This window comes from Hibiscus syriacus, unplaced genomic scaffold (genome assembly GCF_006381635.1).
Source record: "Hibiscus syriacus cultivar Baekdansim isolate YM2019G1 unplaced genomic scaffold, ASM638163v2 tig00002840_pilon, whole genome shotgun sequence".
NCBI lineage: Eukaryota > Viridiplantae > Streptophyta > Magnoliopsida > Malvales > Malvaceae > Hibiscus > Hibiscus syriacus.
The window spans coordinates 6,813,429-6,837,766 of NW_024061947.1; the positions used below are offsets into that span (position 1 = coordinate 6,813,429).

General features: G+C 37.1%; 1 protein-coding gene across 2 annotated transcripts; it reads left to right on the forward strand.

Moving 5' to 3' along the window:
* The first annotated feature begins 4,991 nt into the window (after positions 1-4,991).
* On the forward strand, positions 4,992-20,024 carry LOC120155865. Of its 2 annotated transcripts, none has more exons than XM_039167328.1 (19): positions 4,992-6,595; positions 8,232-8,317; positions 8,418-8,780; positions 8,875-8,958; positions 9,076-9,459; positions 11,831-11,891; positions 12,731-12,863; positions 12,966-13,102; positions 13,189-13,431; positions 13,515-13,762; positions 13,846-14,070; positions 14,162-14,383; positions 14,465-14,518; positions 14,605-14,670; positions 14,784-14,924; positions 18,666-18,719; positions 18,849-18,908; positions 19,018-19,419; positions 19,504-20,024. In XM_039167328.1, the coding sequence occupies exons 1-19, from the start codon at positions 5,314-5,316 to the stop codon at positions 19,669-19,671; spliced, it is 4,413 nt and encodes a 1,470-aa protein (XP_039023259.1). In that variant the 5' UTR covers positions 4,992-5,313; the 3' UTR covers positions 19,672-20,024. The 2 variants fall into 2 exon arrangements, with proteins under 2 accessions (XP_039023259.1, XP_039023269.1); XM_039167338.1 differs by having other exon boundaries at positions 4,993-6,595; positions 12,966-13,060.
* Positions 20,025-24,338: the final 4,314 nt, after the last annotated feature.

Genomic DNA, 24,338 nt, shown 5'->3' on the forward strand with positions numbered 1-24,338 from the left:
AGTAGTATTTATGACTTCCTTGAAACTATATGGGATTTGGTTGAAGATGAGTGTTGGCCTAAGTCAGGATAGAGGCAGTGATGTTGATCTTATTTTGCTTATGACTTCTCAAGGAATTTGATGAGATTAATCAACGGTACTTGTGATGTGGGATTCATATGCATCTGTTTACAGAGTGCTAGCCGTCTTAACTGAACATTTGAAAACAAATGTTTGCGGTTTAACTTGTATTCTATCAAGATTACTTCAGTTATTTCTGGTATCTTGTTGACTGTTTTGGATTCTTTGACATACCATCCAACCATTTCTTTTAGTCTTGGATTTTACTTTTTGCTATTGAAGAAACTTTTGTTTTAAATATTTTCTAGAACTGAATTTTTTAAGGACGGTCTTCATAAAATCTTCATACATGACTTTGTTACAATTATGATCTCGGGACTAAAATGTATGGTTTTGTGCAGTGCCCAGGAATTTCAGATTGCTGGAAGAGCTTGAGATGGGCGAAAAGGGAATTGGGGATGGAACTGTTAGCTATGGAATGGATGATACTGATGATATATACATGCAGTCATGGACTGGGACTATTATTGGCCCCCTTAATGTGAGTCCCTCTCTCTCTTATTCTTTTCAGTAACCGGTGTGTTTGATTTCTGTGATTGTGCGAAGGGGGTTTGAAGAACTTTTGGGTTTATGTAATTATAAGATAGATCCTAGAAACATTAAATTGTAATACTTTTATTTCTTCGTTTAGGTTGAACTTCAAAATCAAATAATATGACAATATCATTGAGAGGAACAACGATTAAGAAATTGAACAAAGAAGTTACTGCATGCACTTGAAATTTTAATATTCTTATTTAAGTATAGGGATTTAAGTATGATTTCACTATTTCAGCATATTTGTCACTGTTGACCTATCATTGGCAATGATATTCTACTCTATATTAAGCTTGGTAAATGTTGATTTATGTTTTTCGGATAACTTGTCTGGTTTTGATAAGTTTGTTCCTTCAACATCTGCTCCAAGGCTCCAACCATGATTATTACTATATATGACTGTTTGATATTGTTCAGTTATAACTGGCTGCAATCTCTAGTGATGTATTTGTGTCCTATTCACCAATGTTGAATAGTGCTTTTTGTTTCCAATTGCAGGTTAGTTAAAATGGCTATGGAGATCACTAAATTTCTGATGGCTGCCCAATCAGTGGATACAAAAGTTCGGACTGAGGCAGAGACTAATTTGCGGTAGTTCCAAGAACAGAACATGCCTCTTTTCCTTCTTTCTTTGTCAGTTGAGCTTTCAATGATATTCTAGTGACCAATGTTGAACCATGTTACATTTTAATTTTATTTTATAAATTTTGATTTATTTTTCTACATAATTTGTGTCGTAATTAAATTTTAAGTTTATTGTTATTAGATAATGCTATAGAATATTAAATTTACGTAATATAAAATAGAAAATGATATATGCGAAATCAGATAACCATAGCAGCGTTTGTAAATAAAAGTCACCAGAAGTCAGGTTCTTTTGCGGCGTTTTGTGAAGAAAACGCCACTATATACATAGTTATTAGCGGCGTTTTTTTACCACAAACGCCGCTAAATATCATAACATGTAGCGGCGTTTTCGATAAAAACGCCGCTAAATCTCAACGCGTATTGCGGCGCTTGTTTGAAAAACACCGCTAAACAACAACACCTATTACGACGTTTGTGGGAAAAACACCGCTAAACAACGATATCTATTGCGGCGTTTGTAAGCCAAACGCCGCTAAATAGCAATACCTACTGCGGCGTTTGTGGGAAAAACGCCGCTAAACAACAACACCTATTGCGGCATTTTTAAGACAAACGCCGCTAAATAGCAACACCTATTACGGCGTTTTTTCAACAAACGCCGCTATATATCGTCACCTATTGCGGCGTTTTTCATTAACAAACGCCGTGAACTTTAGCGATGCTATTTTCAGCGGCGCTTTTTGCGGCGTTTGTCATAACGCCGCATGTGTTTTTAGCGGCGCTTAAAAACGCTGCTATATGTAAAAAAAAAACGCCGCAAAAAGCCAGTTTTGCTGTAGTGCAACTAGGAATGGTGGCCTCCACCGAATCATTGGTTTTATCGGGGCAGACTGTAATCTTGTCTTGCCAAGAATCCTGGCGAAGGTTCAAACGACCATAATCATCGGCTGGGATATGGGCAGTAGATCATTTCCCCGTAGTTTCCTCTTGGATAGGATCCATAATGTTAGTTTGGGCAATTTGACTATTAGGAATAAAATGATTAAAAACATTAATGTTGGAATTTCCTACATCAATCCCTCTTCTAGAAATCGAAGACTTTGTTTTCCTGCTTGAGTTAGCTGTTTGTGTCTCAGTCTGGTGGCTAGTTTCATTCTGAGGCATCTTCTGCGTCAGTTTCTTAGTCGTTCCTTGTGATTGACGGTAGCGTCGCCTTTCAACCACTATCCAAGGGTCGTAGGCATCGGAATCAGCCTCATTTTGAATGTCGTTGTTCACTGCATTTGGTCTGGTTATCGGTTGAGTGCCAACATTGCTATAATCGGTCCGATTTGAATCGACAGGTACATTACCTTCTGGTTTATGTTGAGCGTGGAAACTACAACCTTCCTGCAAATGACCAAACTGACCATAGGAAAAACAAATCAAAGGAAGGTTCTCATACTCCACAATCTGAATTTTATCCCTTACGAGAACTTTGGAAACCAAAGGTTTTATAAGATTCACGTAAACTGCAACCCTAGCAAACCGCCTTCTATGGCTAGTGTTTGCAACTTCCCCACGAGACTGCCAGTACATCGCAAAATTTTCCTGTTGTACAAATACTCAGGAAGACCTGGGAACAGGATCCAAGCGATGACCATTGTCGGGTAAGGTTGGGAAGTGCGAAAGTTCATCGACCACGGCTGAACTGTGAGGTATTGATCGTAGATGATCCAAGGGCCATCTTCCAGAACTTTAACATAGTCATCTTCCGTTTGAAATCTGGCTAAAAAAATACCCGTTCTCAAGATCCATAATGGAGAACGGTTTGGTCGGTTTGGTTGGTTGCCAGAGACTGCACTTTATTAGTGAGAGCATGAAGACCTATATTTATTCCTAAAAGCTTGAGAACCACAGTTTTAGCCTGCTAGCTTCCATTATTTGATATGTGTGGGAAGAAAACTGGATTGACGGTAGACCAAAACGAGTTCCGGTAATGATATCTTCATTCGCGATCTCCAAAGCATCCATGACCTTTTCACTTGGCGAAGCTCCACCGGTCAGAACTGAAGCGTAAGATTGGCCTTGGGGGGAGGAGTATTAACGTCAATAGCCATCTCTGTAGCTTGACCAGAATCCCCATCCGGTGGTTTGGGGCGGACCTTCTTTGTAGCGTCCAAGTTAGCTGGCGTTTCATGAAAGGGAGACGAAGAGGAGTAATCCATTTTTCTATGGCAAAATAAGTTTATCAAATAATGCTATCTAACACATAAAATGTAGCACTTTTAATTTAATTTAGTTGATGATACCACATTAACTTGTTGAAATAAAATATATCTTAAAAGAAGACAAAAACGAGAGAGAAATCGGGTAGCCATTAAGATTTATATAAGAGGAGTTTAACAACTTTAATGTTGTCATTTAATATCTTTAATTTTAAATAAAATATATGCACATTAATTTATAAATGTTTAAGGTGATTATAAAATAATATATATTGAATATTTTTATTAGTTATTAACAACATATACATATCATATAGAAACAATATTTTGAACTAAGATCCTTTAGGATAAATAACATTCCTATATCTATTCAAGATTTTTTTTATATGAAGTCGTTAGTTTTATTAAAAATATAAAATATCTAAAATTACAATAAAGATTTACCAGCATAATCATAAATCTAAAATATAATTATGACATTTTACTATTACATTGAGGCAAAAACTAATAACCTAGATCACATAAGGACTAAATAAGGAAAATGTTAAAAAATCTAATAAAAAAACTCGATCAAAATAAAGATACGAACAAATATGATTGCATCGCAAACGAACCATAAAATAGGATGAAGCTACTGAAAGATCATCGACAAATCGCAAATTAGAGTTGAACGACGTGAGAAAATTAACCACGAACGAAAAACGCATATCCAAATCAATCCGAGGGTCCAAAGTAGAGAATATCAGCATGATAACAAATAAGAGTCATCTTGATCAGTCGTAGCGATGTCAAATCCAACCCTGAGAAAAAAATAAATGAAAATAACGACAAAAAACTAAAAACTACCAAAAGACAAAAATAAATGTGTCATAAAGACAAAAATATTCTTATTAAAAATACTAAAAAATAAACAAAGAAAAAAGATAATCGACATCTGAGAACCAATATCAATACTGATGTCGCTGTCGGTTTAACAAAATCAAAGAAAAAAATTGATTCAATCTATAGAAAATGACACAAATTATAAAAAAAAAAGAATGAATAGATCCTTTAGGATAAATTTTATTTTTTACCATTTAAACCACTTAATGAATCCTCAAATAGATGTAATTAATGACTTAAATATTTTAAATAAAACAATAAGAAAGATCTAGTACAAGCCACACATACGAATATATAATTTTATATTAAAGGGATAGATCTATAAAAATTTTAAAAAGACGAATTTATAAGATTTTAAAGTGAGAAAAATTCATAAAATTTTAAGATAAAAAACAAAATTTTATTAAAAATATAAAGAATATTTAGAATATATAAAAAAATTAAAAAAATTAGAGGTAAATTTATGGTAAGAACCCAATAACCTACACGGGTGATAATAGTTGAATCTTATCCGTTTAAGCCAATAAAGATGAACCACGTGGTGAAACGTGCAGCTGCACAAATATACACGTATACATGTTATCTAAACCCCAGTTAAAAACATCCTAAAACGAACCGTCCTTTATGCCTGCAGAAAACGCGAATCTTTCTCTCTTTTAATTTTTCCCAATTATCTTTCTCTCTCTTCGAACCCAACTCACAAGCAAACAACGCCACACTTAAATCGGATCCGAAACAACACCCCCCTAACCCGAGGCGCTGTGTTTATCTTCTTCGGTTTCCATTTCTATGGCTATTCTATTCCATTTTCTTTTATTTATCTTTTGAAAGGATTGATACTGGAACTTTTTATTTTAGGGTTAGGGTTTTGTGTTTTCCCAGGGGCGGAGTAGGATTAGGGTTAGGTTTAGGCCTAGGGCTCGACGTTTATGGAATTTGAAGGCTTTGGTGGCACTGATGCTTGTCGTTGTCGTCAGTGATGACCGGAGCCGTATACCAACGGCAGAAGAAGATGAAGGGTAGGGGATCTGACAGAGGTTGCGGAACCGAGAAGATTCCTTGCCGCCCAATTTCTAGGGCTTCTAGTCGGAGTCCGGTGACCCAGCCCGGGACTTCCGAGAAGCAATATGATATTGGTGTCGATTTCTTTTCTCAGGCACGGAAAGCCCTTAGCCAACGTTCACCCTTTGATATCCCTGAAGGTGGTTCTGTTGCTGGGTTGAGCGTGCCAACTCTGCCCAGTGGACTGGCTAGTTTATTGAAGAAGACTGATAGTAGGAAGAAACATAAAAAGTCGCATTCTGGAGAAGATAAGAAGTCATCGAAGCAGGGGGAAAAGGCGCGAGAAGCCAGCATTTGGGTTGAAACGGAAGAATATTTTAGGGACCTCACATTGCCGGATATCGATGCTTTGTCTGATATTACCCCATTTAGGTCCTTAGCTTCTAGGAAGAAGTGTTTTATGATTCCTTGTGTTGGGAATGAGCCAACGGGGAATTTGAATTTGGATGCTGAAGCGGATGAGAAGGCGAATGTGAGCAGTGGAGAGAATTTTAATGGTAGGAACGAAAACGGTAATGTTGGTGAGGAAGGGAAGGAGGTCGTCAGGGTTGAGTGTGTGCAATTTATGGAAATTGATAGCTGTGCAACGCAAGCTCAGTTTTCACCGAAGGAAGCAGAAGTGTGCTTTGCTCCAGATTCAACTAGTAGTTTAGAGTGGCTTTTAGGCTCTAGGAGTAGGGTATTGTTAACTTCAGAGCGACCTTCAAAGAAGCGGAAGCTTGTTGGAGAGGATGCTGGGCTGGAGAAAATATTAATTGCATGTCCATGTGATGGGAATTCATCTTTATGTCACTTTTGTTGCACGGGTGTAACCAGAATAGAATCAGACAGATTAATTGTTTGTAGTTCTTGCAAGGTTGCTGTTCATCAAAAGTGCTATGGGGTGCAAAATGATGTAGATAGTCCTTTGCTCTGTTCTTGGTGTAAGCAGGCAAATGATGGGAATGATACGGTGAAACCTTGTGTTCTTTGTCCAAAGCAGGGTGGTGCATTAAAGCCTATCCAAAAGAATGATGGAAATGACGCCACTGTGGAATTTGCACACTTATTTTGCTCACTATGGATGCCTGAGGTTTATATAGAAGACATGACAAAGATAGGACCAATTGTTAATGTTGGAGGAATAAATGAAGCGAGAAAGAAATTAGTTTGTAATGTATGCAAGGTGAAGTTCGGTGCATGTGTTCGGTGTAGTCATGGTATGTTTGTTGCTACCTTTTTATACCATTCTGCTTCTCTTTTTTGGTTGGTGCAAGGAGGGAATTCTTTTATTAACATCTTTGGCTACTTTTTTACATTCTTAAGTCTAGATTCTTTGCAACTGCAAAATCTGTTATTTGAAGTGATTCTTATCAAGAATAATTGCTATCATTTTGTTGTGTTATAAGTAGTGATTCTCAAACTACCTTGTAGAGAATTGAGATTCATTCATTGGTCAACAAACCTTTGTAGAGAAGTTCCTCATTTGATAATATTAGTATCTTGGAGATCAACAGGTTTTCCAAGAGCATATTTTTCTATTGAAGGCTGATGCGTTGTTTAGGAAAGGCGTTCTCAAATTGAATTTGTGCCTTATATAGAATATTTAATGAAGAATCTGGAGAGTACAGTTTGAATGCTTTATATGCTGACAACTTTTGATTTTTTTTTCTTTTGATGCAAATGTGAGTTCTCACTTAGGAATATTGCTATTTAGAAAAACTTAAGAGAACCTTAACCTTCCCTTGTGATATCAAATTGCTTGGACCTTATGTAGACTTTGGATGAAGTTTTTTTTTGATAAAAAGGAAGGACTCGTTAAAGCCCCCCTTCACAACCGTCAAGCAACAAAGACTCAACGGACATTGGAAGGAGGAAAAGAGTGCCTTAGAAATTTTATTTCATAGGAACCAAGTACAATAAGATCGGAATACTACTCAGAAACGATAGCAGCCCACTCAACACATAGCAAAACAGCAGTACCTACATGACTTTAGATGAAGTTATAAGGTTGATTGCAGCTGATCAATGTTTAATTGGCAGTGGAAGTTGTCATGAAAATATTATCCTTTTTTTTCGCATACTTGTTACTACACAGATTTTGGCAGTGGTCTTTATAGTCTAATCTATCTGCCCAGTATTTTGGATTAGAGATGGACAATACTAGATTGAAATACTTTGAAGTATTCTTTCCTTCTGTTGAAAAATCTTATGGTCTCTAGGGAACTGTATCAGCATATCCGTGCCCCATGTTGATACTAAGGAAGTGTAATGTCTTTGATCATAAGCAACACAGTGGCTTTTGGCTCCCTTGGCCTTAGAGAACTTGAGTAGGTTAGTAGAATCAATTAGTACCAATATTCTGGTCGGAGTCCAATCATGACAATTTTTCTGTTGGAACCCGAAAATGGTTCTTTTAGTTAAGTTTTGAATGGACTCCAGTGAGTTCATGGATTTTTACCTTATCATAGAACTGCTATTAGCTTCTGGATAACTTTCTGAAGTCAAACACTCTTAACTCTTTCGAGGTTGCAATAGTTATATATGTAACATACGTTGAGTAATGGGAAATTAGTAGTTCATTAGGTGGTATAACTTATGTTCAAAATATCAATTCCTTTAATTTTTATTTTAATACTGTCTGTAGCGCATAACACATTTCATTGCTTATCAAAGAGTACAACTTTTATAAATGAATTGTTATCACAATGGTTTGACCTTCCATGCCTTGGTTCCCTTGCTTCAATGTTGAGCTGTGTTGTCTTGACATGTTTCGTTCTCTCTTTATTAATCTTCTTGAAATCTTAATCTGTTTATAATGCTTCCCGTTGTGATGGATGTTAGTGTTTTTTGCAGGAGCTTGCAGAACCTCATTCCATCCTCTATGTGCAAGAGAAGCCAGGCATAGAATGGAAGTTTGGGGAAGACATGGGTGTGATAATGCAAGTCAAATTCTTTTTTCCTGACAGATTTTTTTATTCATTAGCAGCTTCTTCATATTTTGAGTTTTATGATCATAAATGCTCCGTATTCTTTCTACAGATCGAGTTGCGGGCTTTTTGCTCCAAGCATTCAGAAATTTATGATAACAGCAGTTCCCCATCACATGGTGAACTTTGTGCTTCTGGCACCAACTCTTCTATAGACAATCCTCAAAAATCCAAAATTAGCCTAAGCAATGGAGATAATATTGCAGTGGACATAGAATCTCCAGATGATAACTCTGATAAATCTGGTGGTGGTGAGTTGCAAGACATAGGTTTGTCTGATACCAGATCAAGTGCCCAAATTGCATCAGAATATGGTGAGACACAGCAGCTGGGTGATATGGGGTTGTTGGAGAAGAACAATGATGATGAACGTAACCCATCTAACTCCCTTAATTTTGCAATGATTTTGAAGAAGGTATCTGATCTAGTCATCCATGGGTTGATAATATTTTCTCAGTGGTTTTAAATCTCTGAATTGTTCTGTCTTACAATCTACACATTGTGCACAGCTAATTGAAAGAGGGAAAGTCAGTGTAAAAGATGTAGCGTTGGAGATTGGATTCTCGGCTGATTCTTTGAGTGCTTCATTAAATGTAATACCTGCAATCATGGTTTCTTTATCTCATAATTGTTTACTGAAAGCAGTTTTAGTCAGTTGGTGCTTTCATCTTCCTTAATTTTCTTTGTTTTTATTGTTTTTCTTTCTTCAGAATGATAGCTTGGCACCCGACTTGCGATGCAAATTAGTGAAATGGCTTAGTAATCATGCATATATCGTCTCTTCCCAGAAAAATTTAAAAGTTAATATTAAGTCTTTGATTTCACCGAAGGCTGAGACTGGATCAACAGATATTTCTGACGATATAATGGTATCCAAGTCTGACATAGCAGATCTTGTTGTTATTGAGCCTATGCCCCATCGAAGAATAACCAAGAACAATGTGAAGGATTTGAGGGATAACAAAGTAATATGCTCCTCTGATGAAGTTTTTGATGATATTGGGGTTGTAATGGATGAAGCTAGTTTTGATCTGCTTACTAAGGAAGAAACAAATGATTTGAGTAAATTATCTATTCTTGGAACCACTAGAAAGGTAATATTCAAAATCATTAATTTTCATTTCAAAGGATTTTTTTAATCCAACTTTTAATTTTGATTTATCATTCTGTTGAATTTTGCCTTTTAGTGGGTATATGTATGTTTTGTTTACTTCTGGATGTATAAATTCCTTGAGTTCTTCTCTATGATTAGTATAATCTGGCATACTGTTGCTTTTTCATTAGTAGCCTAGTTGTGATTTTCAAGTTTATTTTGGTTAACATTGATTATTTTTTTGAAGTGTTACTTCTTTTTCAGCACTATTGCTTTATGTTTTATGCTCCCATCAGCCATCAATATCATTCATATACTCTACTTGTGCATTTCTTTCTTTTGATGGGATAGGAAATTGATGTTTTATGGAGTAGGTTTAGACGCACGAGGGATTCTGTTCTTAGTTTTAAAAGCGCACCTATATGTGCTTAAACGTTAGGCGCTTGTGGGAGCTGAACCAAACGCTAGGCGTGCACTTTTGAGGCTTTTCTAAAGCGTTAGGTGTGCTCTTCAATCACCTTTGGGGGGATATTGTAAGAAAAAAATTAATGGGTTATGTAATAGATTAGTACATAAAATAGGAAGAAATCCGAAGATTAGAAAAGAAATAGAAAAAAATTAATGGGTTATGTAATAGATTAGTACATAAACCTTAAAGTTCATTCATCATATTTTTCTCCATATTCCATAGCCCTAACACATTATAACCCTGACATCTTGCACATGTACGAAGTACACAGCACATCTTCCACATGTAAGAATTGCGTTGCACATCTTACACGTGTACAATGTAATTTGCAATGTTTTTAACCTTTTTTTTTTTACATATTTTCTTATTCCTAATTTCTTATCATTTATAATTCATAGTGAAAACTAGAAAATTAATGATAGCTTCTTATGTAATAAAATTAATTATTTATATTTTGAGTATAAAGTATGCTCTATAATTGATATATAATTTTTAACACAAAAGGGCACCACGCCTACGAAAGGCGTGCGCCTTCGCCCTGCGCCTTGCACATTGCCCTGCTCCTTCATCCTGTGCCTTCTTCCTGCGCCCAGGCTCCAGGGACCCTTTGCGCCTCAGTCCTCAGTGCACCTTGCGCCTTTTAAAATTTTGATTCTGTTACTGGCAAAAAATATGTTAGGAAAGGACCTTAATATACCTTATTTAATTAGGATTTTTTTTTTGATAAGATTATTTAATTAAGATTTAGTTTACACTTTTATTTCTTTCCTTAGGTATATTGATTATGTTTTTTCTTTATTTCAGTTGATTTATGTTCCTTTTAAGAATAGGTTTCCTCTTTATGTAATGAGTCTGGCCCTTATTTAAAGAGATGTGTAGAATAATAAAACCCTAATCAATATTTATATAAAAAACCCTAAAACATCTGGGTCTCTCTTTAACAAGTCGTAACAGTTCAGTCTCCCTTTGATGAGCTGAACTATCAATTTGAAACACATGATTTTTAGCAGATTCTCATTCTAAGCGTCAGTTGTCTGGTTTGTTGCCGTAGGAGCTCTTGTGACCTGAAAGCCTTCTTTTGCCTAATGCTTTGGTTTTTGAATTTATTTAGTTTTTGTAGATATTCGTTTCCTGGACTGAATATGTTCTAGTTGTGTAGGCCATTCTATGTTATGAACATTGTAGATGTAGTTTATATAATGACTCTAGAAAGTTCTTTTAAGCTGGCATTTGGGCAGATATGTTGCTGCCTTCGAATGTCGTCTGCCCTTCACAGTTCTTTTTGTTCATCAATGCTCCTTATTTACCAATACTGTTCAGTGCAAGTTGTGCGGAGAGTTGGTTTACCATGCCCCTTTAAATTGTAAAAAAATGGACGTTGAGTGTTCCTTTTGTGATGTATTTAAAACCAATATTTTAATTCATGTTGTTAATTTTAAGATTGAATAATAAATTGAAAGGGATTGTAGAACGCTTATCTTCCGTGAAGTTCATCATGTTTAGATTTTCTTAGTCATGTTGTGAGAATAATTTCAGCATTTTCCCTTATAAGGTGTGCTCATGTAACTATACCGTGCTTAATCAGGATTCAATAATATCTTTTAATGAACTATTAAGTGCAAAACATGAACTTATGATGTGTAAGATGGTGCTCTAGTAATTTAATTTCTCCCTTTTTTCTGCTTTCACCCTGAAAAAATTGTGTGATCTGCGGAGTGGGAATATAATATTCAATTTCTGAACTCACAATATTTAAAGAAGAAACTGTTTTGGGAGTATGCTTCTGCGCTGGCTGTATTATTTGTTTACTTTAGGTATTGTATCATAGGCTATATTATATTTATGCCCATTTATTTTTAACTCGTTCTTCCATTTCTTAAATGGTATTTCCTTTTCTATGTAGAATTCAGCCAAACCTGAATGTTACAAGAACACTTTGGAGAGTCATTTTCACAAATCTGAAGGTATTCTTTCTTGAATTATTTGCTTTCTGTAATACCCTTTTTGTTGGTCAAGCTACTTGCAGGGGAAAGGTTTAATATCATTTCCCCCTTTTGGTACTATTGGTGCTGAAATGGATATGAGTTTCAAGGGAGAAAGTTTTGTTGAAATCACTGTACAGTGGCCTAAAAGCTCTTTTTTCTTGAAGCAACTAATATTTAGCTTTTTATGTAATATCAATACTTCTTTTTTCTTGCATATGTAATATCAAGTGTAAGGGGTAGGATCCTATAACTCAGTCAAGTGTTAGACACCGGTCTTCATTTAACATGGGTTCTCAATGTTTTCAATGTTTTTGCATATATTTCAGTGATCATACTCTCGTACCAATGTCCTGATATGTGTCATAGATGTCAGACATGGGTACTTTAGGGGAAAAAATGAAGAGTCCAGGCAACATGGATAGGATCTATGGATATTTTTGCAGTTCTAATTGTCAGTTGAAAGTTTCAGTTTGGCATCTTTTGTGAGGCTAGATCACAAAAAATTACATGACAAGATTGCATTTTTTTTCCTTAACCATATTTTGTAAGACATGTAATTTGTCCTAAGAATATTAAGTACCTTTTTAATATGTTAAATTTGACCTCAACTGACCCCTGAAAGGGAAAAAAGCTCCCGTGTTTTCTAGGAAGTTGGGGGTCGAGATGTTATTTCCTACTGTATGAAATGTGAAAATGCTGTATTATCAGCAATGAAGTTTCTATGGTTATGTGTTTTTTAATCTCGGCAATCAATTTAATTGTTTTTTATGATTCTGATGTGAATTGTATTTATAAATTGAAATTGTGCAATTGGACAGGAAATTCAACTGATCTCTTAAATGACAGTCTTTATGGAAGGAATCAATCAGAGAGGGAAACCACTCTTGAGAAGAAACAAGATCAAGGAAATTCCATTTACTCAATCATTAATCCAATTATCATGGATCTCATGTAAACTTTGTGAAAAGACCCTTCTCTATTTATTAAATCACAGGATATTTTCCGTTTATTTTGGTGAGACAATTTCTGATTTTTTATAATTTTGTTTTGCAGAAGAACTGAAGATTTTTCTAATTTTTACATTCACCCCTATACACGGAAGCAAATGCTGCAGATGCAGAATGGGATGCTTTGTAAGAATAAAGTAGGTGAGTATGAAGGCAGAAAGGAAGCATTAAAGGAGTTTGGTGGCAAATTTCATCTCTTTATTAGGCTGCAATTTCTTCTTTCTTTCTGCTTGTCGTTTTGGGCAAGTCTAATAAGTTGTGCTTTGCAGGTGCAGGGGAGGGAGGTCTCTCTCGCCTGGTAGCATCTTCAAATGCTAGTGTTTGCTGCAATCACCAAAGTGAACATTCAAAGTGCAATGAAAAGAGTTGTCAATCTGATGATTCAGTGCTTTCGGTTAAGGCTAAGAAGTTGGGGGCTCTCATATTTTCACCCGAGAATGAGGTAGAAGGGGAAATCATATATTATCAACATAGATTACTGGGCAATGCAGTTGCAAGAAACCATGTTACTGGTATTCGTCTTTTCTACTCAAGGGTTCTTTCTCTGTGTGTGATGTAACCTATAACTTGCATTCTGTGCTATTTGTGCTTGCAGATAATTTAGTTTCTAGGGTTGCTAGAAGTCTATCACAGGAGGTTGAAACAGCTAGGACAAAGATATGGGATACTGTTCTCGTTAATCAATATCTTTATGGGCTAAGAGAAGCAAAGAAGCAGGGCCGTAAAGAGAGAAGGCATAAGGAGGCACAGGCAGTGTTGGCTGCTGCAACTGCTGCTGTAGTTACTTCCTCCAGGATTTCATCATCAAGAAAAGATGGCTTGGAAGATTCTAGTAATCAAGAGGTTATTCATATGTATCCTTTTTTTCTATATATTTTTCTCTTGCTTCAAAATAAGGATAAAATCTTATTATATTCTTTTTGCAGAATTTATTGAAGCTGAATGCTTCTGTTGGAAGATCTGGCATTAACAATCAGACAAGAGCAAAAGATGCACTTTATAGGAATGCTGTCCCAAGGATCTCATCTGAAAAGTACTCTCATATTGTTCAATCAGTTAAAGATTTTTCTAGAGGACATCCTAGGTCGTGCGACATCTGCAGACGATCTGAGACAGTACTGAGTCCTATTTTAGTCTGTTCTGGGTGCAAGGTATTCTGGCCTAAAACTATAGTTTTCCATTTGTCAATGAGAAATTTTACTTTCATTTGTTTGGGATTTGATTTAGCCCTTCTGCTCACAGGTTGCAGTTCACTTGGATTGCTATTGCAATGTTAAAGAATCTACGGGTCCTTGGCGCTGTGAATTATGCGAAGAACTGTTTTCATCTAGATCCTCTGGAGCTCCATCTCTAAACTTTTGGGAGAAACCTTATCCTGCTGTTGAATGTGGATTATGCGGTGGTACTACTGGTGCTTTTAGGAAATCTGTGGATGGCCAGTGGGTGCATGCTTTCTGTGCTGAGGTGATTTTTTCTTTCTTCCTGTTCATTAATATTTCATCTCTTTTCAATGAAATGAAGTGATTTTTTCTTAATATTTTGTAGTGGGTTCTTGAATCAACATTCAGAAGGGGACAAGTTAATCCTGTCGAAGGAATGGTATGTTTGGGTGTAAGGCATTAGATAACTTATACTTGGAGAGAGTTCTATAATCTTATTTAAATTTATGTTGAATGGAATATCAGGAGATGGCTTCAAGGGGGGTTGACATTTGTTGTATATGCGGTTGCAAGCATGGTGCATGCATCAAGGTGCGGTATATATATATTGTAAAAAATGCTTATTTTATAATGAAATTGTTAACTTGAAATCGTTGCAATTAATGTACTATGTTGCTAAGAAGCTGCAGTTTTATCCTTTGCAGTGTAGTCATGGTCACTGTCAGATCACTTTCCATCCCTCCTGTTCTAGAAGTGCTGGCTTCTGTATGAATGTGAAGCTTGGTGGTGGCAAATTGCATCACAAAGCTTATTGTGAACAGCACAGTGTGGAACAGAGAGGAAAGGTTTGGGAACTTTGATTTCTTTTAAAAGTTAATTTTTCTATAAGCATACCTTGGACTAAAAAACAAAACATGAATGAGAGAGTTAGAGAGAGAGTGTGTGAGAGATCGTGGGGATGTGCTTCTTCAGACAAAGGGAGATCTTTGCCTGAGGGAGTTTCTTGGGTTGCTTTTGTGGACAACCTTAGTAGGAGTGTGAATGGAAGTGAGTTATGGGTTCGTTTTAGTCGCCACGTCAAAGTGATTAAGGTGTTTATTCCTTTCGTTAATAGGAGACCAAATTATAAGTATTGTACGTTTGTCTTTGTGCACTTTGCTAGCAGAGAGGATCTGCTAAGTGCAAAGGATAAGTTGAATAATGTAGTCATCGATGGGAGGCGAATTTCAGTGTCCTTTGCGAAGTATCAAAGGAGTAGCAATGTGAGGAGTAGGAAGGGCTCTAGATCGAGAGGGTCTTTAGTTGAAGGCACTAAGGAGCGATCAGGGAAAAAGCCATTTTCCCCTGTTGATGCTGGTGGTAAGAAGGAGATGATGAATAAGTTATTTGATGGACGGTCATACAAAGATACGGTAGTGGGCGTGAAGAAAGGTGAGGCCATGCAGAAGGGCAGCTCTGAAGCCTTGAGGGAGGGGAAGAAATCTTCGGATATATTTATTCCCTTGGAGGAAAGTTCATGGCTTCAATCGTCCTAAACAGGTATCTGTAAGGCGATCTACGAAGTTGGTTTTGTGCAGAAGGCTTTAAGGAACGACGGAATTGTTGTTAAAGTGATAAGGTGGGGTCATGTTAAAAACGCCTGCTTAGTTGTTTTTCAGACAGTGGAGGAAAAAGAGGCTACAATGAAAGATAAGTGGGAGGTTTTATCCTTCTGGTTCGATAGGCTGGAGCCTGTTTTGGACGAGAAGTGCAAATCTTTACCATACTGTGCAGTGTCTTTTACTAGTGTTCCTTTAAAGTGTTGGTCTGTATCTTTCTTCACTAGTTTGGCAGCAAGATGGGGGCAAGTTAGTGAAAATTCAGGATCATACTTTGAACAGAGATGATTGCAGGCTATGGGTTTTGGTGAAAAATGGATTTCTTGGATGGAGTGTTGTGTCTCTTCAGCCTCTATCTCGGTATTAGTGAATGGGTCTCCAACTGAGGAATTTCAGATCTCTAAAGGTTTAAGACAGGGCTGCAGTTTGTCCCCTCTATTGTTTAATATAGTTGGGGAACTTTTAAATTTAATGCTGAACAAGGCGGCTGATCTGGGTCTTTTGAAGGGTTCAGTATTGGCAGGTGCGATAATTCTTTCCATCTGACTCACCTTCAGTTTGCAGATCTAATATTATTCTGCAAAGACTCTCCTACGCATATCCTTATTATTAGGAGAGTTTTGAGGGTTTTCAGTGTGATGTCAGGGCTGCACTTAAATCTGTCTAAGAGCTCTTTGTATGGTATTAATGTGGAAGAGGTCAGCTTAATAGAATGGGCTAAGATGGCGGGCTGTGGAGTGGGATCTTTTCCAATGACTTACCTTGGTTTGCCGCTTGGTTCAAAGAAGAATTCAGAGGGTATGTGGGATCCGTTTGTTCAAAATTTTTACAAAAGATTAGCAGGCTGGAAAGCTAATTCTCTGTCGATGGCTAGAAGATTAGTGTTGGTTAAGTCTGTGTTGTCCAGCTTGCCCATTTTTTACCTCAATTTTTAAAATTCCAGTGAAGGTCATGCAGAAATTGAATTCTTTAATGGCGAATTTTATTTGGGGTGATGTTCAGCTAAGAAAAGGGTTCACTGGGTGAACTGGAAAACTGTCTGTCATCCGTTTGAAGAAGGGGGGTTGGGAATTTTAGACCTGAGGTTGATTAATAGAGTTTTGCTTGGGAAATGGGTATGGAAATTTGCAAATGATAAAAATAGTCAGTGGAAAAAGATGATATGCTGCAAGAGCAACGTTAGCAACTTGTCTCTTTCAATAACGAAGGCTATTTCTCCACATGATTCTTGGATTTGGAGAGCAATTCTAAACAATTATGTCAAAAACGATGAGGTTGGGGAATGTTTGAGAGCTAATTCAAAGATTCATATTGGTAATGGAAGATCGATTGTTTTTTGGCATGATGTGTGGATCAATGACTCAACCTTAAAATCACAATTTCCAAGAATTTTTGCTTTATCGATTAATAAGGTGGGGACAGTAGCTGAGTTTGGTGGTTTTGTGCAGAATGTTTGGGTGTGGAACATCCAGTTAAGAAGGTATTTACTTGACTGGGAACTGGATCAGTGGATTGCATTAATGTCCTTGATTGAAAATGTATCTTTGTTGGATTCAGTGGATGACTTTCTTGGGTGGCCGGGGAAAGGTGATGGCCTGTTTTGGTCATGTAGGATGTCTTTATATAGCAGTTCAGAAGGTTCGTTCGAGTGGAATAAGTGGGTTTGGGCTGGTTTGGTTCCTCCTAGAGTGGAAACGTTTCTATGGCAGCTTTGTCATGGTAAAGTGACAGTTAGAGAGGAGTTGAAGAAGAGAGGTATTCCTTTGGAAGACGGTCTTTGTCCACTGTCAATTGCATGAAGAATCTGTTGAACACCTTTTCTTCTCTTGTGTGGTTGCAGGGGAGTTATGGACCAAATTCCTTAGGTTATGGGAAGTTTCTACTGCTCTACCTCAAGACCCCATTTCAATTTTGTGCTCTTGGTTGTTTCTAAGGAAGAATTCTAGTATCTGGAAGTTCATCCCGGGGGTTGGTTTATGGTCAATATGGAAGGTTAGGAATTTGGTTGTTTTCGAAAATTGGAAGGTCGACACTTCATCTTTGTTCTTCTTCGCCAGATTTAGATTGGCTAAATGGTTTCTAGCTAAATATCCTTTGGTTCGTATCAACTCTGACACTTTAGTTGGGGATCCTACGCTTGCAGATAAGTTTCAGTACTCTCATGTCATTGAGAAGGTTATTTGTTGGTCTCCACCGCCTATAGATATGTTCAAACTAAACGTTGATGGGGCGGTAAGAGGGGATAGGTTGCAAGGTGGTATAGGTGGTATTTTGAAAGATTCTACCCCTAATACCTTAGCCACTTTCTCAATAGAGGTAGGGCCTGGAACTCCTATTTTAGCAGAGTTGAAAGCTATTAAGGAAGGGATTGTGTTTTTCTTCTCATCAAACTGGGCTAACAAGGGGAGATTAATTATAGAAAGTGACTGCAAAACAGCAGTGGATTGGATTCTAAATAGAACTCTGCACCAGCTTTTTTCAGTTCTATGGTGGAGGAAATTGGGGCATCTATTTCGGCTAAGGATATTGTTTTGAGATTGATCCCTAGGAGTTGCAATGTGGAAGCTGACAAGCTTGCTAAGGAGGGGATTGGTTGACTGCTTCAAGCATTTTGTGGGATTGTTTTGTTTGGTTTCCTGGCCGAGTTTAGGGTGCAAGTCTTTAGTAGTGGTGCTAGATCAGATACAGGCCTGACTCAATGGAGGTCGTTGTAGAATTATACATGGCTGTTGGGGCTGTTTGGGTAGTTTTTTGTTGTTGGTTATTTTGGGATAGTCCCTTGGTTGTATTTTATGTAATTTATTATGGTTAATAAAATTTTTAAGGCACTCTTTTCCCTCTTCCGCTGATTGATGAGCTTCTCTACAAGCTCATACAATCAAGAAGGGGTTTTTTTAATGAGGCCTTCAATTCCTATAAAAAAAAAGTTAATTTTTCTGTATTCTTCTATTTTTCCTGTATTGTTTATCTGTTCAATAACATGTGTAGGCTGAAAATCAAAAACATGGAATTGAGGAGTTGAAAAACATTAAGCAAATTCGGGTAAGGACTTTCTTGACTACTTTTTGGTTGCTTAGATATGTGCCGTGTTATATTTTTGGTGTTATAATGTGTTCTATTGTATGGGATTGTGTGGTCCTTGCATTATTTTACATGGATTATCCTCTACAGGTTGAACTGGAGAGATTACGTCTTCTTTGTGAAAGAATCATCAAACGTGAAAAATTGAAGGTTGTTTTTCTAACTTAGTCTCTTGTTTTAGCGTATGCGATTGCTGCTGTTGGATAGTTTTTCTATTTCATACAAGTAAATCTGAGGATGTGATTGTGAATGTTTGCAGCGGGAGTTGGTTCTTTGCTCGCATGAAATACTTGCTTGTAAAAGAGAGCATACCACTCATACAGTGCTTATTCGTAGTCCTTTTTTCCATCCGGAAGTTAGCTTAGAATCTGCAACCACTTCTCTCAAAGGCCATACAGATGATAACAAATCTTGCAGTGAAGCAATGCGATCAGATGATATAACTGTGGACAGTACTCTCTCAGTTAAGCATCAAGCGAAGAATGTTCCTATGCCTGTGGACAATTATCAAAGAACTGATGACAGCTCCACTTCCCAAAGCCTTTCTGTTCGGAAGCCAACAAAGAGGGTGCCATTTTCTGGGAAGCAAATCCCTCATAGATATTCTCTTGCATCTCGTAATGCTTTGGTTAATGCAGAATGGATCTCAAAATCCACAAAGGTATAATATTTTACACTTACGTTCTCTCTCACTTTCATGTGCACACTGGAATTTGACTGATATTTGGCTTGTTGTGAATCTCAGCCTATTGAAACATTTGAAAAGGAGTTGGTAATGACATCGGATGAAGCATCAATGAAGAATTTGCGCTTACCGAAAGGATATTGTTATGTTCCTGTCGACCGTCTTCCTAAGGAGAAACAGATTCCACAAGATGCTTGTTCTGATGGACAATTGGAGCAAAATGGTTAGGTCTTGTCAATACCCGAGGTTTTTCACTTGCCTAATGAGGTGATGGCCATCTTTGCCTTCTGCAACTGTTTCTGGTTCGGAACCTGAGGTATATCTTTATGAAGGCAGTTGAGTGGCAGAATCAGTGGCGAGATATTTGATAGGTCCGATGCCATATGATGAGGCGCATCATGCATCATGTGACTGGGGATGGAAGTTTTGGCATATCATTTGTTGTATCTCAGGAGTAATTGTACAGTGGGTGAGAATTTCATTCCATCATGTTTTGCCAAAGAGGCTTGAAAAATTCTGTCCCGAAGGGTTGGTGGGGATTGGGGTCAAAGGAATGGAGATTTGCTTATTGGGAAAAAAAGGGGGGGGGGTGGGGTGGAAGTGGTGTGTCCTACTGTGATTGCTCCGAGTCTGATGTATGGTTGTAGTTGTTGTACATAGTGTTTTAACATTAACCTGCACTGCAAAAGTAATCATGCCCAACCTGATGCATACATTCTCTCCTCACTGCCTCCTTCCCTGACGTGTTTCTTTTATTTTATTTTATTTTATTTTCTTTTCTTTTTAAAAAAAAGGAATTATCAGTCCACGACTTGTGCGAGATGACAGATTACCTATAAGTCGAATCTATCGTGGAAGTGTTGGTTTTAGTTGTAAGGAATGCATTTCGGAGTCGAATCTCTGGTTATGGCTAATTACGACCTAGGATATACTTATTTTTTTTAAATGGCTGCGTTGACTCCAACTTTGTTATGGTTGTTAGAGGGGTTAAATATAAACATAGATATATACATAATATATATTGTCCTCAAATTTTGCAACTTATTCCAATAATTATCTACCATTTATAGACTTTCTGAGTGGATTGGAGCATGTTGAACAAAAAAAAAAAGGAAAGAAAAAAGAGTGGGTTGGAGCATTGGGAACCTATCAAATCACATATATTGTAAATTCAACTCGTGAGTAAAGGAGTTATCAGCTACCTTATATTTTCAATGGATATAATTGGATAAAAAAAGAGTTTCCAAGTATACAGATTGTGGAGATGATCTTCGAAGTTTAACTGGATTTTCCAAAGAGAATAACCTCTGTGATCGAAAATGTCTTATAATATACGATTTTAACCATTTTTTTTATTTGCGAAAATGACCAACAAATTCGCAATGCGAACTCCAATTTCGCAACTCAATTTTTAAATTCGCAACGCGAATATATAAATCGTAACACAGAAGTCAAATTCGCAACGCTGAATTTCAAATTTGCAACGCGATAGTCAAATTCGCAACACTGAATTTCAAATTCGCAACACAAAAGTCAAATTCGCAACGCGAAAGCCAAATTCGCAAAGCGCGTTTATTTTCGCAACGCGAATTTTATTTTCGAATTCGAAACACAATATTAATTTCGCAACACAAATGTAAACAGTATTATCGCAAATCATAACCTAAAACCCTAAATCACAACTCAGTCTCATCTCCATCTCTCACTCTCTACGACGACATCCATCCCCATCTCCGACGAAATCCGTCCCCATCTCCGACGAAATCCGTCTATCTCCATCTTTCAGAGCAACCCTCACAACCATTCACGGTCAGAAATAGAAAATCAACCACCGAGGGTTATTTTTTTAATCTCTTATTTTTATTTTGAAATTTTTTTATTATTATTAGATTTTTCTTATATTGATGATAAATTTACTGGTAATTTCAATATATATAGATTAATCATTTCACTGAGATTGCTTAGTAAATTCATTCGGTTGCTGCAAATACTGTTAAACTGTTTAGTCTTTAACCCTGTGAAGTTAGTATTTGTCTTTGTTTTTTGGTTGAAGAAATGCAATTCATTCAAATTTCAATTTGAAGAAGAATAGTTTTTGAAACTTAAATTCGCAACACGAAAATGAAAATCGCAACACCAAAATGAAAATCGCAATGCTATTTTAGTTTCGCGTTGCGATTTTTATTTTCGCATTGTGATTTTCATTTTCGCGTTACGAATTTAAGTTTCAGAAACTACTCTTATTCTGCAAATTGAAACTTGAATGAATTGCATTTCTTCAACCAAAAAACAAAGACAAATACTAACTTCACAGTGTTGCTAATTTAAGTTTCAAGAATAAACTACTACTCTTTATGTTGTCCTTGAACCTGCACTAAATCTATATGTTGTCCTTTTAAATGTTTATATAAGTTCTTACTTCTGGAATGTTATCTGATGCATTTTGTGAACTATGATGGAATAATGACTTGGGTGAATACCGTGCTAGTTTGAAACATTGTTTTCACTGTTTAATATCATGTCTGTTTATAGTGTATAATTTGTAGTTTTTGGTATATCTAACTGGTATGTTTATTGTTTTTGTAAAAAAAAAATCGGCTCAATTGACCTTAAGGAATAAATTAAGCCTAGCCACTAAAATTGCGTCGACGCTTACACCTCTACAAAGAAAATTGTTTGAGGATACTTGCTTCGGGCCATGGCTGAAAGTACAACATCCGAGTGGAGATGCTATGTTGACACATTTGTTTCTTCAGACCATGACTAACGATCTACCCAAGAGGATACAACGTGGTGATGAAGAGATATGGTTTCATTTTCCTCCGGCGTATACTTGTTTTGGGAGGGAGGAGTTTTGCTTAATCACTAGTCTACGCTTCGGACACGATGAAGTAACCCGGTACACTAGTCATATCTCCCGCCCATCATGATTATATCGGGTTTTTCCTGAGCTGGCAAAGTCAAAGCCGAGTTTACACGTCGACGACTTGAAGAGATTATTTGTTAAATATGGTTTTACTCGGATGGATGACCTTGATGTTGTCCGAGTATGCCATTTATTACTTTTGCATGCCGGCTTTTTAGGCAAAGAGGGCAGACAACCTATTTCTGAGGACCTAATATTATTGGTAGAGGACCTAAATGCATGGAACTTGTTTCCGTGGGGTTCATATCTATGAAAAGCTACATTGAAGAAGTTTTCGTCTGCCTTTGAGAGCCGAAAAAGTTTGTGGGGCGATGGTTCTAAATACACTTTGGCAGACTTTATTTGGGCCTTTAAGGTTAGAATTTCTATATAATGTTTCCAAATTTATAATTAATTATTTAACAATTATTGATGTTTGTGTATTATATTGTATGTAGATTTGGATATTTGAGGCTTTTCCCAGCATGTGGACATATGCGATAAAAAATTCAAATGATATTCCTAGGGCTATTACCTGGAAGAAGATCTGCATGTTGGATTGGGAAGAGTTACTACCATATAAGACGATGAATGATGTAAGTTAACACACAAATACTACCATATAGTTAAACAAGTTATTACTAGTACACGTTTAACTTTGTTTGAGCTTTTATATTGTTAGAAAGCCAATTATCCATTACAGAGACTGACACCCATAAAGGCTGAGCTTGCCACTGATTGGTGGCAAGCTAGTAAGCGATTTTTTGATGGGACGGATGATGAGCACCCCCCACTTCGAGAGCCATCACCTGTTCGGGCCGATTCTACAGCTCGACATCCGGAGCCATCACCTGATCGAGCCTCTTCTCCACCTCCACCATCACCTATTCCATCACATCATCGAGCCTCTTCTCTACCATCACCTCATGATAGGCGACCGACAAAGAGGCCATGACATTTATCTCCCTGTTCTCTACCTCCACGGGATGAGTTAGGGGAGTTATGTGATGAGGTCGGTGCTTTGCGTCATGAGGTCGGATGAGGTACGGTCTTTACGTGGTGAGGTGAATGTTTTACGCGATGACAATGGTACACTACGTGATGAGGTAGCCGCTCTACGTGAGATTGTTTCATCGTTGCAAAATGATGTTCATACTCTACGCAATGAGGTAAATTTGTTTAATACTATACTAAAAATGCAAATAACATTTTTTCGGCATTATTTATTTATTTACTGATTTATGTATTAATTTATTTTCAGCGGCCCGATAAGGTAGATGCTTTACGTTGGGTTTTTCTTGCACGATGGGGTTCACGCATCAGACGTTGTGCACGTGCCAATACGTCTCCTTTCACCCCACTAGTGCCAAGAATCCGTAAGAAGAATCCCAATTCACCTGTCATCGTTCAAGAGGCACCTCCTATTGTTCAAGAGGTGCCTCCTATCATTCAAGAGGCTCCTCCCATCGTTCAAGAGGCCCCTCACACCGTTCAATGGGTCCCTTTCACCGTTCAAGAGCCCGATTCACAACACGTCATTTGTCGACATATTGATAAACCCCCTCCTGTGCCCGATATGATGGATGCGTGTTGGTTTTCGTATGAGTTACCGGTCAGTACCATTCCTCAGCAGGAGAGGAGAACACTATCGGACAAAATTACGGATAATACCCTTTGGGCTAAGACCGTAGTTGATTTTTATCTACATGAGCGGAGCCAGGGGTGTTATTCTGACTTATGCAAACTCGACGATGTTATGCATTTGTTTCTTGATCGGTATTGGTGGGGTATTTTATTAGGGGTTGAAGATAATGACTATTTCGAAGGGGGTAAGTCTTATATTATTCTTATATTGCATTTTGATTAATTTTTTTTTAAATTTATTAATAAATTCACTAATATATGTATTTTTTTATAAAACAACATATTGATGCATGAGTATCACGTCTTCTAGTAATAAGGAAATTGAAGAAAATAAAAAATACTCGAT